General features: G+C 32.2%; 3 protein-coding genes and 1 long non-coding RNA gene across 8 annotated transcripts; 2 read left to right on the top strand and 2 right to left on the bottom strand.

Annotated features, from left to right (window-relative positions):
• Positions 1 to 126: 126 nt before the first annotated feature.
• Positions 127 to 15630, top strand: LOC136350685 (small G protein signaling modulator 3 homolog). Of its 4 annotated transcripts, none has more exons than XM_066302664.1 (13): positions 127 to 777; positions 829 to 1031; positions 1556 to 1763; positions 1938 to 2203; positions 2262 to 2392; positions 2450 to 2778; positions 2845 to 2990; positions 8534 to 8663; positions 8715 to 8973; positions 9027 to 9194; positions 9246 to 9388; positions 9429 to 9601; positions 9652 to 15630. In XM_066302664.1, exons 1-13 carry the CDS (start codon positions 709 to 711, stop codon positions 9845 to 9847), a joined length of 2421 nt encoding a protein of 806 aa, XP_066158761.1. In that variant the 5' UTR covers positions 127 to 708; the 3' UTR covers positions 9848 to 15630. The 4 variants fall into 4 exon arrangements, with proteins under 4 accessions (XP_066158761.1, XP_066158763.1, XP_066158762.1 ...); XM_066302666.1 differs by having other exon boundaries at positions 9027 to 9198; positions 9250 to 9388; positions 9441 to 9601; XM_066302665.1 differs by having other exon boundaries at positions 9027 to 9198; positions 9250 to 9388.
• On the bottom strand, positions 1272 to 2628 carry LOC136350688 (uncharacterized). Its single transcript, XR_010734188.1, has 2 exons — positions 2501 to 2628; positions 1272 to 1914 (listed from the first exon to the last, which is right to left on the bottom strand). It is a non-coding gene; the product is annotated as an uncharacterized lncRNA (long non-coding RNA).
• Positions 3723 to 8469, top strand: LOC136350686 (transcription initiation factor TFIID subunit 5-like). Of its 2 annotated transcripts, none has more exons than XR_010734187.1 (2): positions 3723 to 6604; positions 6662 to 8469. XR_010734187.1 is itself a non-coding variant. In XM_066302667.1 (2 exons), exon 2 carries the CDS (start codon positions 3991 to 3993, stop codon positions 5875 to 5877), a length of 1887 nt encoding a protein of 628 aa, XP_066158764.1. In that variant the 5' UTR covers positions 3723 to 3915; positions 3987 to 3990; the 3' UTR covers positions 5878 to 8469. The 2 variants fall into 2 exon arrangements, 1 of the variants encoding a protein (XP_066158764.1); XM_066302667.1 differs by having other exon boundaries at positions 3723 to 3915; positions 3987 to 8469.
• On the bottom strand, positions 14798 to 16527 carry LOC136350687 (NAD-dependent protein deacylase-like). The gene is made up of 4 exons (XM_066302668.1): positions 16169 to 16527; positions 15804 to 16018; positions 15349 to 15488; positions 14798 to 15297 (listed from the first exon to the last, which is right to left on the bottom strand). The coding sequence occupies exons 1-4, from the start codon at positions 16421 to 16423 to the stop codon at positions 15080 to 15082; spliced, it is 828 nt and encodes a 275-aa protein (XP_066158765.1). The 5' UTR covers positions 16424 to 16527; the 3' UTR covers positions 14798 to 15079.
• Positions 16528 to 17253: the final 726 nt, after the last annotated feature.

The raw sequence follows: 17253 nt of genomic DNA, 5'->3' as shown, positions 1-17253 counted from the left end.
TGTTAAATCTGTGATGAGGTGGCCGCGGAGCTACGGTTTTTCTAGTTGCACAGGCCCTTTAAATCTATCCAAAAGGCGCCAACCCGTACATTTATATAAACGGCGTAAACATTGTTACTATTAAATGTATAGGCTTGTGCGATTGTTTTGAAAAATGTTGCTATTCTCACTTAATTTGTAGTTAATTTGTTGATTTAGTATAATCCCGATACATTTGGATTTATTTTAAACAATTTTTACTACCGGCACAGAATCCGCTACAAATAGCGAAATTTCGCTACAGTCGGTAATACTTCATAAATGGAGTTTCTCCAACCTTCATCCAATGATAATGGAGGTGTATGGGAATCATCAATTGATTCCTGTGGCGTCATCTAACAATATATTCTGCGAACATCGATTTGTGTAAAAGAGGGCGTAAACTTTTGCGTGGGTTTAAATTCAATAACCATCTGTCAAAAACAGCTGTTTTTGTTGATTTTTATTCTTGCAAATACTACAGCACAAAACTTTAATCCTGCAAACACTGCAAATAAATACAATTAGTTTTTCCGTTATCTCAATATTGACACGTACAATAAACGAGTCGAGTCTGCAGGTTGGGTTTCTCTTTACCTGTGAAAATGCCCATCAGTAACAAATAACTATTAAGTCTATTTTAATGCCTTGTTGATTCTCAGCCTTGCAAGTCCATATTTTCCTAAGACCATGGATTTAGCAAAATCTCTGTTTGAAACTAGAAGCCACGATGGATACGTCGGAAAGGCAGATCATAGCGTAAGAAAATGTTTTGCCTCCATCTAGTTGTAATATTGATATTAAATGTAGAAACGAGAATTAGAACTTGCTATTGAACCTGATGATGCAGATGATAGTTTTACTGATAGCTTCAATGGACTCAATGTGGAAGACCTGTTGACACCTACTCCTGGAGGCCCATTTTCTGCTCTCACTCCCAGTATGTGGCCACAAGAAATTATGGCTAAACAGTCCAGAGAACAGGAAGATCCAAATTCACAACCAGAATACAGGTTAGACTAGGAAAACATTTTAAGCTGGATTTATGGATTCATATAGTGTAATATTAACATATGATTATCTGTTATGGTTAACATAAGAATTTCAATTAAAGTTATATATAACATAATAATACTTTGGAAGTGTGGACATGCCTTGTCTTGTCATTGCAAAAACTTCTATTTTTTGAAAAAAGGAAAAAAATTATAATGTAATGAAATAGTTCCATCACATAAATAATAGGAAATAAGCAGTGATGATAACAATGAACATATCTATTTTGTAAGCGTGGTCTATCTGTAAACAGTCAATTTTGCTAACATTTCACATATGCACTTTACACTTCTTTGTCTTGCAAGCCTATCTTACCAATAAAATTATGGTGATTTCTGAATGCCCCTATGTATTTGCTGATGTTAAACCTTTGGACTTTATATTAACAATATGTTACCTGAATCTATAATATAATTTTAGCTCTATTGTATTCCAACTTAAAATATTTTAAGCATAAATGTAATGGTGCATTTGTTTTTGTCAGATTTGATGAGTTTGGATTCCGAGTAGAAGAAGAGGATGGGCCTGAACAGAGCTCAAATAAGCTCCTTGGAATTCCACTTGTTGAAGACCCTCAGCATAGGCTCCAATGGGTTGCACATTTGGAATTTTCTCATAATAAGGAAGTGTCAGAATTAACTTGGGATAAAGTTGAGATAAGAATTCCAAGAACTGATAAACTTTCCCAAATGGTAAGTTGGTCTTATGATAGGTTTTGCAGTATTTGCTTGCATCTATTAAATAATTGTGTCTCATCATGTCAATAGCTGATAGAAACTTACGCACATAATGATGAAGGTAATCCAAAATTATTTTTTTAAATTAGACTTCTCAATTTTGTCACTGAAACAAATTTCTCTTTGTAGGTTCGATCTGGTATTCCACACTCTTTGAGACCTCAACTATGGATGCGAATGTGTGGAGCTTTGGAAAAAAAACAGCAGTCTGAGTTAATTTACAAGGAAATAGTAAGGATGTCTAGTAATGATTCCTTGATGACGTCTAAGCAGATAGAAAAAGATCTGTTGCATATAATGCCCACAAATGCTTGCTACAGTAATGCAAATAGTACTGGAATTCCACGGTTACGCAGAATTTTAAGAGGAGTTGCTTGGTTATATCCAGATATTGGGTGGGTGCTAATGGAAAATATAAGTTTGGTTAACTGCAAATGCAGAGATTTATTGCAGCTATTGCCAAGGCTTGGGCATTATTGCTGCCTCATTGTTGTTATTTGTGGAAGAAGAAAATGCCTTTTGGATTATGGTTACCATAGTTGAAGATCTTCTCCCTGCTTCTTATTATAGTTCTACATTACTTGGTAATTATATGAGAAAATTTCTATTTAAACACTACAGAATGGTTTGACACACTTTAGGCATTCAAGCTGACCAGAAAGTGCTCAGAAACTTAATCTCAAACTATTTACCTGATTCTGATGAAGTTCTTAGGAACCATGATATAGAACTATCCTTGATAACAATGCAGTGGTTCCTCACATTATACGCCAACGTCGTCCATATGAAAATTTTGCTCAGAATTTGGGATCTATTCTTTTTTGAGGGGTCATTAGTCCTGTTTCAAGTCACCCTCGCTATGTTGAAAATTAAAGAGCCTCAATTAAAAACTTTAGAAAATTCTGCTCAGATTTTTAACGCATTATCGGACATACCAGGGGATATTGATGATGTTGATAAGCTGTTTGAGGTTCGTTTTTTTTTACATTCTAGAGGTGCTTGTGAAGGTACCTAATCTAAATGGATTATGCATTAGGTGTCTACACATCTCACAAGCTCCTTAAATGAAGTTATGATTGAAACATATAGGAGACGGCACCTGGCTTATCTTATGGCAGATCAGGGGGCATTGGTTGGAAATCCTGAGGCCGTTCCGAATTTACCAAAACAGCATTTGGCGAGGTGAGGTTTTGTATGTATAACTTGTTATTTATTTGATAATTTTGAGAATGGTTATAAAGATTGGTTTTTAGGTTGCGGTCCTTTGTATAATATTTTAGATCATATGTACACTTTCCAAATTTTTTTTTGTTTTATAGGTTTTAAATAGGTAAACGACAAGCTTTTTGGTGCAGAAATTAATTTAAAAAATATGAGTGTATTAGAGGTGCTGACGAGAGTGTCTTACTTTCTGTTATACAAAGAACTACAATCCAAAAATAAACCATCACAGTATTGCAAAGGTCTAAGACGACCGCAGCATTTCATTGTAGCAATTATTTGGAGTATGTCCGTATGTACTTTCCAAAACTGATTTTACTCGGGAAAAACGTTAATTGAAAAAGTATAATCAGTAACAGATGTGTATATAAAGAGTAATGCTGCTTGAGACTTTACCCGCATTTGACTCAAATGAAAACTTAAAATAAATAAGCGAAAGAATTATCCTTAACTTCAAATGAGTAATGAACTTTAGCACGCAATTTTTATATTTGCGTTGTGATTACACATATTTATACCTTTCTCGTGTTAACTATTAACATTAATACATCGTTGCCCACAAAGTTAAGGTATTTAACATTCTATTTAAAGGTATTTGGCTATATAAGGCTTTGTTCATTTAATATCCAGCTTTAAGAAAAGCAATTAGTTAACAGTTCTAACAACTCTAATCTAATTATTATTTAAAGGAGCTAGAACTGGCGTCCACGACGTGTTCCAGCTACTCGTTTATACGTTGTTGTCACTAGATGTCACTAGTAATTTTCGCACTTGTACTGCTGGAGCTTGACGTAGGCATTTAACTCGGTTATTGAATGACAAAATTGACAAGGCGGGGCGAACATAACCTTAATAATGCGAAGAGTGTTTAACGGGAGTTTGTCTGGTAATTTTGTGTTAATTTGTTTGTTTGCATTAGTTTATGAATACAATTTAATAAAATAGATGCATTTACAGTAATATGGATGATGGAAAACGAGAAAATAATAGAACTAAACGGCCTAAAAGTGATAATATAAAGTCCGTTTTGTCAGTGTATCTACAAAGAAGGCAGTTCTCCAATGTTAAACCTCGCACGATTTCAAAGAAAACAGCCCTAAAACGCGCTCTTTCGGAGAGCAGTATTCGCAGACCCAATTCTGTTATGGACAATTTCATCAGTGAATCTGATCTTTTACAAATGGAGTATAGCTATATGTTTCAAAAGTTTGTGCTGTGGTTAAAAGAGCAAGTTGAAGTGAAACGCCAGTGTCATGATGTTGAGAAGCTGGTGGGGCCTCTGTTTTGTCATTTTTACATAGACCTGCTCAGCACTGGGAAGTCACAAGAAGCTGTGGCATCTAGTACATCATTCTTTAAAGCACATGTTGAAAAGGTTAATAAGTCACAATGTGATGATAGTGTCAGACACATTCTCAATGCTGTAGATCTAGATACTACACATGATGAAATAGTATTGAATGGATCTGAAGATCCAGATTTTCATAATCTGAAAGACCAATTCAGATCGATGAAAGTTGTTGCTTATATTAAGCCAGAATCATTAGGTCTTTTAAAAAAATTTGTTGTGGACACTTTCAATATAGATTCACATATATTGCTCCTGCAATCTCTTCAAACTTGGTTTGACTTCAGGATAGTGTCAGAAAATGATTTTTACATATCCCTTGAAAGTCATAAAAATTACAATAGGTTTCTGCAACAACTCCCCAAAGATGGTAGTCTTTCATCCTTTAACAGTAAGCTGCATTTACAGGAAAAAGCTTTGCAGCACTGGATTGGCTCTAAATGGTTTAACATAAAAAGTGATAATGATGAGAATAAAAGCACAAAAAAGTTTTGTTTGGGCAGCAAAGACAATTCTCAAGCAAAATATCAAGTTACTAGTCAAAGAAGTAAGTTAAGGAGTCTTATTAAAAAAACCAGTAAATTACCAGCCAGTGTTTGTAATGTTAAAATAGTTAATACCAAAAATGCAGTTACATGTGGTTTTATGAGAAGTTCCACTGGCCTAGCAGCATTTGCTGAAGGCAATATATTAAGGCTAATGCCCTTGCAAGTATTAGTTGATTGCATTTATAATATTGAGCAAGTAAATCATATCAGGTTCATCCATCACTCAAAGCAAATTTATTGTATCACTTTAAGTCCTGACAATGATGTTATCTGTACAGGGTCAGCTGATTGTAGTATATGTATATACAGTCTTAAGAAAGTTGAATTTGTCAAAAGACTATATGGACATTTGAGTCCAATTTATTGTCTTTCAATAAGTGGAAATTCCAAATATTTAGCATCAGGTTCACATGATGGAACAGCAAGAATGTGGAATTTGAAATCTGGAGAAGTATTAAGGGTTTTTGCGGGTCATACAGATGCAGTTACCAGTATAGATTTCCACCCTAATTCATTATATATTGCCACAGGATCTGCAGACAGGAATGTGAGAATATGGTGTATAAATTCTGCCGATACTGTTCGGTTGTTACATGCGGCAAAAAGAGAAGTATATGCAATAGCTTTCTCTCCAAATGGACAGTATGTAGCCAGTGCTAGTGATGACAAAAAAGTGAGATTGTGGGATGTGAGTACGTCCAAAGTTTACCATGAGTTTAAAAATAAGGAATCTTCTGTGCTTCACTTGTTGTGGAGCAATAGTGGCAAACAGTTGTGTGGTGGGACTGCTTCAGGAGTTGTAAAAATATGGGAAATAAAGGACAAAGATAAAGAACAATCAAAAGAACATAAACATTCAGATCCAGTTTTGAGAAGACATGTGGACGGCCGATTACTTTGTTTAGATGCTTCATTAGGTTATTGGACTTGCTTGTCAGTTCCTAAGTCTTAAGCTGCCACCAAGATTGTGATCTGTTTGTTTATACTAAATTGAATTGTTTGTTATGTTTTTTTTTTTTAAATGAAGGTTGGCTCACTCATAAATTTGATGTATTAATTTTGAAATGGTCAAGTCAATTTTGGAAGCACAGTATAACCTTTTTAAACTGAACATGCTCTAATCTGAATCTCTAGTCATTCAGTAAGCTTTTTGAAGTCGCTGGATTCACTTAAACCATAATTTTGTAGACACAAAATCCGTCCTTGCATACTTATTTTCTGCTCAGTTCTATTTGTAGAAAAACCACTTCACTAATTTTTAACGGCTCCGAAATAAACATGATCGTAAAAGTCAATATAACACAAATATCTTTATATTGTTTTATTTTGCTGCACTATTCCAAAAGAGTTTTTGCCTAAACTTACATAACAGGTTACCACATATTCGTAAATTAATACAATCTTTGAAATTGTGTAAAAATATTGTTTTGTTCTGCCACTTTCGAATAATGAACGTTTTTATTTTAATTGAATCCAAATAGTGGAAATTAAAGACTTAATGTAGCAAGTGATTTGTTAATATGAATATTCATTAATATGAAATTATGGGCAGTCATGCTAAAGGATGCAAACATTAATCAGAATAAAATCATCAAATTTTTCACAGCATTCAATTTTACACGCTTATATTATCCAGGTATAAGAAATATTTTATATATACCTTGAGGGTATCTCAAATTGTTTTGTACCTGTAAAAATATAAATTTTGAAGACTAAAATGCTTATTATCTTAAAAGTGACAAAATATAATAAATTGTATTGCTGTGACGTATAACAAAAATTGAGAAACCAAAATTTCAAGTATACATCCTATATAATTTTGGAAATTAAGATTCGCAAAGGGTGCTGTTAGCAATATCCACATTCATGCACGATTCAATTTACCAGTACATTGTTTGCATATATTTATTTAAAATTTATTGCCTTCATTCACTACAAAATTATTGGTTGAACGAGGAAATTTGAGATACTCTATATGTAATATCTATTCATTATGTCTGCTCAGTTTTTGTTAAAATTTAATTTAAAAAAAATGTATAAACTGTCTGAAAGGTTGCATATTATGTTCTTAATGTATGTTATCAAACTAATATTTTTTGTTTTTTTTTTCGGTAGTAAGTGGTTTGTAGTTTGAATCATCCAATGTAATTATTAGTTCAGGATAAACAGGTTGTACTGTAATTTAAAATATTGAATCACTGCGTTATTCGGGAATCAGCTGTGCTAGTTATTTAATGTAAGAAAGAAATAATTAACTTTTCTGGACAAAATATCTTTTTATATGATTAGCCCAATGTAATTTGACCTCATTACCTTTTCTTTATAAATAATATTATTTCTTAGTCTCCCATAATTCTTTGATATTGAAATCATACTAAATAATGTAAATTATATTTTGGAATAATTTTAAACTGAAGCAAAAAATATCCGGTATTGTGCTATATCTTTTTTACTCATAAAATTCTATTCACTCTTTACTAGTCCTTCATTGTCATCAGTAGTTATAGTAAAGTTAACACTACTCTTAATAATGTTAGTAATTAGATAAAAAGCAATAAGGCTTGATTGAATTGAATATTTTGGGTAGCAATAATAGTACAGAGTTTTACAAATTTACTTATGCACTTATGGAGAATTGTTTTTTGATTCAGGAATTGTGTTGATAATAATTTGTTCATAGTATCTCTCAGTGTGTGTTCATTGTGTTATTTAAATTATTAATGAATTATTTTGGTATATTGACTAGAATTTCATTGTGTATATGTATTCTAAAGGTGTAATTGAAACCTAATAATTATGGTGGGAAGGGATAAAATTGATACAAGTTTAGAAAATAACTCAATATTTTAGAATTACCTACTACTCTTAAGTTCCTGTAAGAGCCTTCTAGTAATACAGTTTAAAAGATATTTAATTATGAGTAAATACTTTTTCCTACTCGATTAGAGCGTCTACCAAAGGTTCAAAAAGTCAAGTAGCACGTCATAACCGATCATCATTGAAAAGGAACCTCCTAGTAGGCTGTGAACTGTAAACGTAAAACGTTGATTAAGCCATTTGTTATTTTTCATCAAATATCTGATTGATAACAGATGAATATATCCAAGACATGCCTCTGACATTTCATCTTCTATTTAAGTTTTTTAATGATCGCTATTTATTTTAATATGTTTTTTGACTAAGAGCATTGTGAACTGTGTCACGTACCCTTTCACGAAAAAAATTATTTTTACTCTAAAACGAAGTAAATCGTACAGTTGAAGCCTAAAATATGTGTAATTGATAATAGAATTGTTGATTGTATGAAGAGAGGAGCCATTCAAGAAAATACATTATGTGAGGGTGAGGCACTAGGGTATTCCAGATTTACTTCATATCATTTAGATGTGTATATTTTGCTTTTGTGTTATTATGGATATATGATGTATCTGGACTACCACTACTACCATCACTGGTGATTTCTCAAGATTTGTTACTTAATGTGCAAGGAATGAAATATTCACTTGTGGGAGTAAGTCTTTATAAATAAACTTTATTTTAGTAATTATAGTTTTATTTCTCATTAGTTATATATAAAAAACCAAGACAATAAGTTCCTTTTATTTCAGAAGGCAAGTAAAGAAGAACAAGTCCGTCATTCAGATGTTGCTCTTTAATGAGCAAACCGAGGATGAAATTAAAAGCAAGAATATTAAGCAAACTGAAATTCTTGTAGACCTTAGGGAAGCCATCCTACAGGTACTAACATCTTCACATCTGAGACAAGTAACATTTTTTTTCAATCTGCAGGTTGTTAGACATTTCATGCAGTTAGATCCAAAACTAGGCTCAGAAATCTCGCTTATTGCCGACTACACTATGGAGAGCCATGCTCAAGATCACGCAAATTATATTAATGTTTCAAAAAATAGGAAAAGAAGGGCAAAGGCTTTATTAGATTTTGAAAGGCATGATGACGATGAATTAGGTTTTAGGAAGAATGATATCATCACAGTAATTAGTCAGAAAGACGAGCATTGTTGGGTTGGAGAGTTGAACGGCCTAAGAGGTACTTAAAGTAATTATTATTACATAAAGTGGTTTAGCATTATCAAATCGTAGGGTGGTTTCCTGCTAAATTTGTTCAGTTATTAGACGAAAGGAGTAAACAATACAGCAGTGCTGGTGACGACAGTATATCTGAGACTATCACAGATCTGGTGCGAGGAATCTTATGTCCTGTCGTGAAGCAAATTTTTGAGCACGGCATGAAACGTCCAAATTTCTTAGGCAAGTTCATTTCAAATTTAAAAAGTTTTTTAACTCAAAACTTTATTGTAGGTAGTCCTTGCCATCCATGGTTATTTATAGAAGAAGCAGCGACAAAGGAGGTTGAAAAGGATTTCAACTCTGTATATAGCAGACTAGTGTTATGTAAAACTTACAGATTAGATGAGGATGGGAAGGTTTTGACCCCTGAAGAGGTGAGCGGTAAGGACTGTTTGTATTAACGTTTTTATTCAGGAATCTTTTCAGCTACTCTACCGATGTGTCCAAGCTGTTAACCTTTCCCACGATAATGCACATGCTCAAATGGATGTGAAACTAAGGTCTTTGATATGCATAGGATTGAATGAACAAGTGTTACACTTGTGGCTGGAGGTTCTTTGCTCATCTAGCGAGATTGTTCAAAAATGGTGAATTTTATTTTTTTCTAAGTGTTGGTAAACGAAAGATAAAATTTTAGGTACCATCCTTGGTCTTTCGTATACAGTCCTGGTTGGGTGCAAATAAAATGCGAATTGCGGATATTGTCTCAATTGTCATTTAATTTGAACCCCGATTGGGAGTTGCCAGTAAAGCGAGAGACTAATAACCAACCTTTGAAAGATGGGGTGCGAGATATGCTTGTCAAACACCACTTATTCAGTTGGGATATTTAACATTCCCTTCAGTATTTGCAACATATAATATTCCGTCAAATATCAGGTGTTTGCTTACTTTAAAAGAATTATCATGTAAGCCTATTTATATGCAGGGTGTGTACTAAACCGGGGGACCCAAATCGAACATACATAGTCAAATCCGGGTATTTGGCTCACCCGCAATTGATTTTTTTTTTAATTTTTATACATCTAATTTTTCTGTCGAATTTGGAGTGTGACCGAAGTGAGTTATAAAGGAATGAGATTTTCATTTCAAATTCATGAGAGATTGATAGTCAGTTACTTTCACATCTAGTCGAAGTACCATAAGTGGGCAATTAAAATATTCACAGCAAATCTCAATATTGATCTTTATTGGATTTCAAATTGGGGTCCAAAAATCAATTAGGCAAAGTCAGTAAAATCTCGGTGTATCTTGGTAAGTATAGAATATTGACTTATTAATGATTATACAGGGTGTATCAGAAATAAGTACCTTAATTTACACCAATGATAGATCTCTTTAAGGGCAATATTTTTTGTATTTACCGTTTTCCTCGAAAACAATTTTTTAATTTTTACATTTCTCTCTTCAAAATTCATGACAAGACAATGATTCGTGTTGGTGAATTAAAATTATTTAAAAAAAAGGTCGGAAGTTGACCTACTAATACACGTATCTTCATCAACAAATCAAATTTATTTGGTACTGTGACGGGTTAATGTTTACATTCAGTGTTTTGACAAGCAAAGCTATATGAATTTGTTAAAAATGGTTCATTTTTCTAATACAGTCACTCCCATTAATATTCGGACACTATGGTATTTTTAGAAGTATTAGGTTTTTTACTAATTTATTCTTAACTAACTTGTTTATTGCGTAATCTTTGGCTACAACAATGTTTCTAGTATATATAAATACATTTTTGATCTTTTAAACTTAATTATATACAAAGATACTATCGAATAAATAAAATAAGGTATGATTTTACTATCGCAAAAATATTCGAACGCGGAATGCGGTGCGATGCAGTGCAGGTAAAAAAATAATAGAAAAACATTGCATACAGAGTTTTAATGATCGTAAAAGATTAGAGATGCGTCAAACTCAATTTTTTTGTTAGTTGTGTGAAAGGGGGTTTGAAGGCGAACTTGTTACTTACTAAAATTCACATTATGAAGCGAAAAGGCAAACATATTTCTTTTGACATGCGACAATTGATTATTTTTCATCACGCTAAAGGCAGATCGTATCGAGAAATCGGTAATTTGTTAAGTACAGTTACTCACAAAAGTGACCGTACATTACTTAAAAATAAATAAATTTCCAAAAAAATATATTACTACACGGTTTTTTTTGTTTAACGTAGGTATATTCATAATATATGATAGTATTATACAATTTCAAAAAAGAAATATGACAAAACTAATTAAATCTTAAAGAATAATAATTAACAAGGAAGAAATGACTGGAAATCTAATCACATATAATACATGAACAACCCAACTTTATATCATTTCAGTTTTCAACAGATGACGCTGATTTTAATCGAGCAGGTGTCATCAACATGCATAATACGCAAATATGAATAGAGGAAAACCCGCATACTATTCGATCAAATCATTTTCAAAAGATTTAGAATTAATATTTGAGCAGGACTCATAAATGGCCCAATTATCAGACCTCACAAAATGTCTAGATAGCAAAATGGACAAAAATATTTACAATTTTTAACAGATGTTTTACCCGATTTATTGAAAAATTTGTCAATGAATATTTGAGCCAATATATGGCTTCTTCTGTACAGGGCACCCTACTATATCTGTAAATATTTCAGACGTTAAGAATTCGGTGCAGCTAACCTTGCCAACTTGTCAACCTTTTTCGTGATTGTTTTTTGAATGTGTACATCGCTCAGTCAATTAGGTCAGTGCTGCGTAGTGAAATTTGACTAATACTATTTTTAATTTTATCTTGATAACAAGGGGTGATCGAAAAAAAAGTATTAAGGAAAGCTGTTTGTCTTGAAAAGCTCTACCACCAATTAAAATTAAAGTACTTATTTCTGATATAGCCTATATACCTATAATACTTTGTATAGGAAATCTAATCCTTTATGGTTCACATAGTATTTTGATTGAAGCAGTATTTGATTTTTTTATTGTTGAACATCTGCTGTGTGGCTGTAGCGTGACAAAATAGTGTGCGATGAGACAAAAGCTTTAGATTATTTTGGTTAGTCATAACCTAAAACACAGAATACAGTACAATGGAAGCTTTCGTTACAAATACAGTGGGTACAAAAGTATACGTATACGTTCACGTTAGCGTTAATTCTTACTTAAGAAATAACAATGACGGTATTAAATTATATAAATACCTTAATTAATTAACCTCAGAAGTATGCTTTAATATAATGTATAAAACATTGTAATAATTTAAAAGAAAATAAATATATTAAATAATATATCTAAAACAGTAACCAAAAAAGTATTTGTACACTTACAAATGTATTTATTAGTTTTCTGATTAATGACAAAATTTAAAACCCTCAGTATTTAGTTGGGTGTCCTTTGGCGTCAATTATATTTTGCAAATGGCGAGACATTGAACTAACTAATTACTCAGTTAAACGAGGAAGAATTAATAATCATTCGTGGGTCAAGAGTTTTTTGTAGCGATTCTTTGCTGTTAATGTCGTGTTTTCTTATTTATTGCTTCAAATATGACCCAAAGACATTCAATTGAATTAATGTCCAGTGACAGAGGTGAAGTTTTTAATATGTGTGGTACATTATATAAAAGCCATGTTTGCACATTCTTGTTTTGACGAATGTTTAGGATCATTGTCCTATTGAAATCAATAGTTGTCCCTAGTACATACCTAAATTAGTGGCACTTCCATGTATAAAGTATAATTTTCTAACTCCCTTAGCTGCCATACACCCCCAAACCATTTAACTTCCATCTCAATGTTTAACAGTTGGCTTCAGAAATCGTTTTTTCATTTCATCTCCTGGTTTCCTCTGTACGAATCAACGTCCATTCGACCCAAAAATGTTACAATCACTTTTGTCTAAACATATTACGGTCCTCTAAAACTCTAAAGGTTTATTCACATACTCTCGTGCAAACATTATTCTCTTCTTGCGATTCACTATTTATCTAGGATTTTTTTCTGGCCACTCTGTCATGATATCCTTCTTTTTATGTTTTTTTTTATAGGTGTCAATCTCTGTTGTCAACTTAGCAGCACTAACTGAGGGATCTTCGCCGATTTTTCTCATTATAAAGTTATAATTTGGTTGACTTAACTTCTCAGGTTTTCCTGTACGAGTGGCCGATTTTATACTTTCAGTCTTAAAACTTCTTTATGACGTATTGTACCCTGCTGTGTCTGTTTTTAAAACACTTTTGGTAATTTATCATAAAGATTGACCATCTTTGTGAAAATCAATAATTAATTAACAGATTCATCTTTTAATTTTCGCAGCATGTTGGAAAAATTATGTATTTACATTTAAAAACTCTTCAATATACTGAACTTACCAGTAATTTTGCCAAACAAAATACCGAAAGATGAAAAAATTAATATTTTCTTATGTGTACAAGTACTGATTTGTGTACTATTTAAGGAATATTAACAAATATTTATCTTTCGATGTAAACAAAAACCAATTTACTTACTATAAATTAAAATATACTTATATGATAATATAATTAGGGCAATAATGTTATTAAATTGCAGTTCCTTCATTTTTTATTTGAATCCTTAATTTAAAAATCGAGGTGTACGAATACTTTTTTACCCAGTGTATCTTCCACAGACATTTTTTGTGGTGCCCAAATTATGGGTATTTCTGCAAGTTTCTCCAACAAAGGCACGATCCACCGAACAGATGCGAATATCGTAATTTTCCCGCAAATATTTAAAAACTTCCGATGACTGATAATAATGACTGTGGTATTTCCCCGGAGTACACCTAGTGCTTTTAGTAGCTGTCAACTTGGTTACTTTAAATTTGACCCTCATATATTAGTTTATTTTTCTATTCCGCGTATTATTGTAAGCACATTTTGTATATAATGTCCAATAATTAGACCCAGCGTTTTTGAAGTATTTGACGCTGAAATAGGAATGTGCCTTCAACATAACAAATTTTTTGAACTACATTGTCTTTGTAGTTATTAAAAATATAATTTTCATATTTTGCAGAACGTCAATAAACACTGAAGTTTACACTTCCTTTAATTTATGTGGCTTAATATTATACAGAATGTCAATATTTAGTTCGAATTTTTGACATTTTTCTTTCGTTTTTATTTTTATTTTGTTATTAACTTTTCGATAAAGAGACAACTCCTGAACACGGATTAAAATATGGGGCTCCTCAGTGTTCGCTTGTAAGAGCTTTCACTGTATTGCGTAACTAACAGAAAATTATCACCAAGAATAATAGTTATTCTTAACAGGTTTCCTGATCTTTAAATCGCAGTAAGTCGATAAAATTTTTATTACCTATTTTGTCATTGCATCTTCTAGAGCCGACTAAGTATAAAAAATATATTTTTATCATAAATTCCGACAAACCTTCGAGAAAGTTTCGAAATGAGTTGGAAAATAAAGTAGTGAACATTAGAGTATCTATTTTCCTGTTATACAAATTTTAGCATCATGGTGCGAAGACAATATCGTGTAGTTATTGGGCATATATATGAAGTGGTGTAAAATTCTATTTTCCTCCTGCGTTATTTGCAACTTCATTTTTAAAGTGCACTTACAATTTATTTTGAATTACTCATACTTTGCAATACGTATAGCTCCATTCTCAGGGTTTTAATTGATGTACAGACTCATATTTACCAGAATTTAACGATATATTTCGGACGTTCTGAAACCTTTATGAAATTGTTTTTGGTTCATTCTTACCTTTCTTCTTAGGGTTGAACTTAAAAAAAAATCCTCGTAAATTATTATAGTCTTATTTTGACATTAATAACATTCTGGCAGAGATTTTACCCGTAACCACTGAACATTAATTATTACAATTACATCAACCATTAATGCAGTATTTATATCACAATTATTTGATTATAATCATTAGCTATATTTACTTATTTATTATTAACTTATTACTTAGATAAGATTAGTTCTGTTTGGGATACTTTAAATTTTACGTATGTTTGATTATTTTTAATAAAGCAGATTGCCGCCCAATCAAAGTAAGAGTTTCAACTTTTCACCTAATTTACTGCAATTTATCATAGCCTAAAGCTTTTGGTAAGGTGGTTCCACAGGGTCCTGAAAAATGGAGGTGAAAGTTGTCCTGTGCAGGTTCATCATTGAGATTAAATTCTACTACTGGGTAGCCCCTCTCTGCGACTAGAGGAGCAAATTGTGCAGCTGGATACACCACTGAAGACGTCCCAATAACCAAGCAGAAATCACATGATTCAATCAAGTTTTCTGCATAATAATTGTTTTAAACCAGAAGAGGATTTAGAAATAAATATTTACTAGCCATCTGAAGAATATTAGGATCTAAACTTTCTCCAAACCAAACAATATGTGGCCTTACTAATTGCCCACATTGTGTACATTTAGGAAGATCCTCAATGTTTATAGGAGGTAAATCTTTTTCTGATGCCAAAGGATTTCTGTGAAGAACATATGCATGTGCAATGAAATTCTATTATTTTGTTACTATGTATATATAAAATATTATTAAAATCTTCAATTATGGTATTGGTGAAAAATAACGTTTTTTAATAAACGGGGTGATTCCACAGTTTAGACAAATGTATCACATTATTTAAATCTGAAATACATGCAATAGAAATGTGTGAAAGATGGCTTGTCTGGGAATAACATACAAATATAAGTATTTGTAATACTTAAATCTTTAAAACTTTGCAATTGAAAGAGATGTGCAGGAGTATCTAATACTATGGGAATATAAATGATATACTAACCCTCTGTCCTTTAAGGCCTCACAAATAGGAATATCAACATTTTCTTCTATGACTTTACATTCAGTACATCTAATTTTATTCAAAGCCCCATGTAGTTCTATTACATTTTTTGATCCAGCTCTCTGATGTAAACCATCTACATTTTGTGTTATTAGATGAAATTTTTTATTTAATTTTTTGCAATCTTCTTCAAACTTTGCCAATGCAATATGTGCCTGCAAAAAAAGAAATTTCTTAGGCTCAGTTATCTGACATGATTTTAATTCAAACTGAGAAGTAAATTTGAGATTTACTGCAGGTGAAGTTTAAAGTGAAAGTGTGTAAATTGGGTCTTAGGGTTTAAAATGTTTATGTAAAAAATTTACATTGTTGGGTTTAGCTGCAAATGCTACGTCTCTTCGGTAATGATAAAATTCCCATACTAGCCCTGGATTAGCCCGAAAAGCCTCAGGTGAGGCTAAAGAAGTAGCTCTATATTTTCTCCACAGTCCACCTGCTCCTCTAAAAACTGGAATACCAGATTCTGCAGATACTCCTGCTCCCGTAAGGACTACAATGTTCTGCGCCTTGTCAACAAGTTTTTTAAAACTTGTGTAGTCGCTTAATTTGCGTGTCGTCATTTTTAGTAGCTGAGAGGATAATTGGTGCTTAATTAGTTTAAGTGATGTATGTTTTAATTTTGCCTAACAAAAACATTAACCTAGAAAAATGATGAGAATTTTCATGTTCATATTATGTCTCTTTTAGTCACCTAGAGATGGCGCCATATGGAAATTGAGGTGTAGAGGTCTGAAGTGGATTAAGGAAATTTTACAGTTCAGAATTACTTATTGAGTAGATGGCGTCAGCATCAAATTAATTAAATGAAAAAACTGTTAAAGAATTCTTGGTGCTATAGTCAACCATTGAAATAAAAAGAGGAAACGAAGTTCGATTCAGTGAAATCAAAATATTTAACTATGTCTATAATTATATTGTGTATATTTTTTAATTATCTACAGTCAATTTTATATCTATTCAAAAAGTTTCATAAATAAATTTGTTATGTGATAATCGCAAAGGTCAAAAAAGCTAATATTTCTCTGATGTTCTATAGAACAGGCTACTATAACCCAGTATATTAGTAGAAACTTTCGAAAAATCTACCAAAAGCAGTATTTGACTGCTCGAAAATTAACTCCATTATTTTCCATATGCATCACTGCAACAGCCTGTCCCCTCACTACCATTGGCAATAACTCTACCACATATTGGTGTCCTGAATTGTATATTACATTAATGCCTAACTTAGCTATTCTGGATAAGATGAAAATTTCTACAGGGTAAGCATGTTCATTGAAAATTAAGTAGATTCGTCTACAAGCTTTGAAAGTACCATTAATTAGAAGACAACCTCTACCTAAGACTCCCCTGCTGTTTGTTCCTGTACTTCTAGCATAAAGAGGCAGAC

This window comes from Euwallacea fornicatus, chromosome 3 (assembly GCF_040115645.1).
Source record: "Euwallacea fornicatus isolate EFF26 chromosome 3, ASM4011564v1, whole genome shotgun sequence".
Taxonomy (NCBI): domain Eukaryota; kingdom Metazoa; phylum Arthropoda; class Insecta; order Coleoptera; family Curculionidae; genus Euwallacea; species Euwallacea fornicatus.
This window is presented reverse-complemented; position numbering and strand designations above follow the sequence as displayed.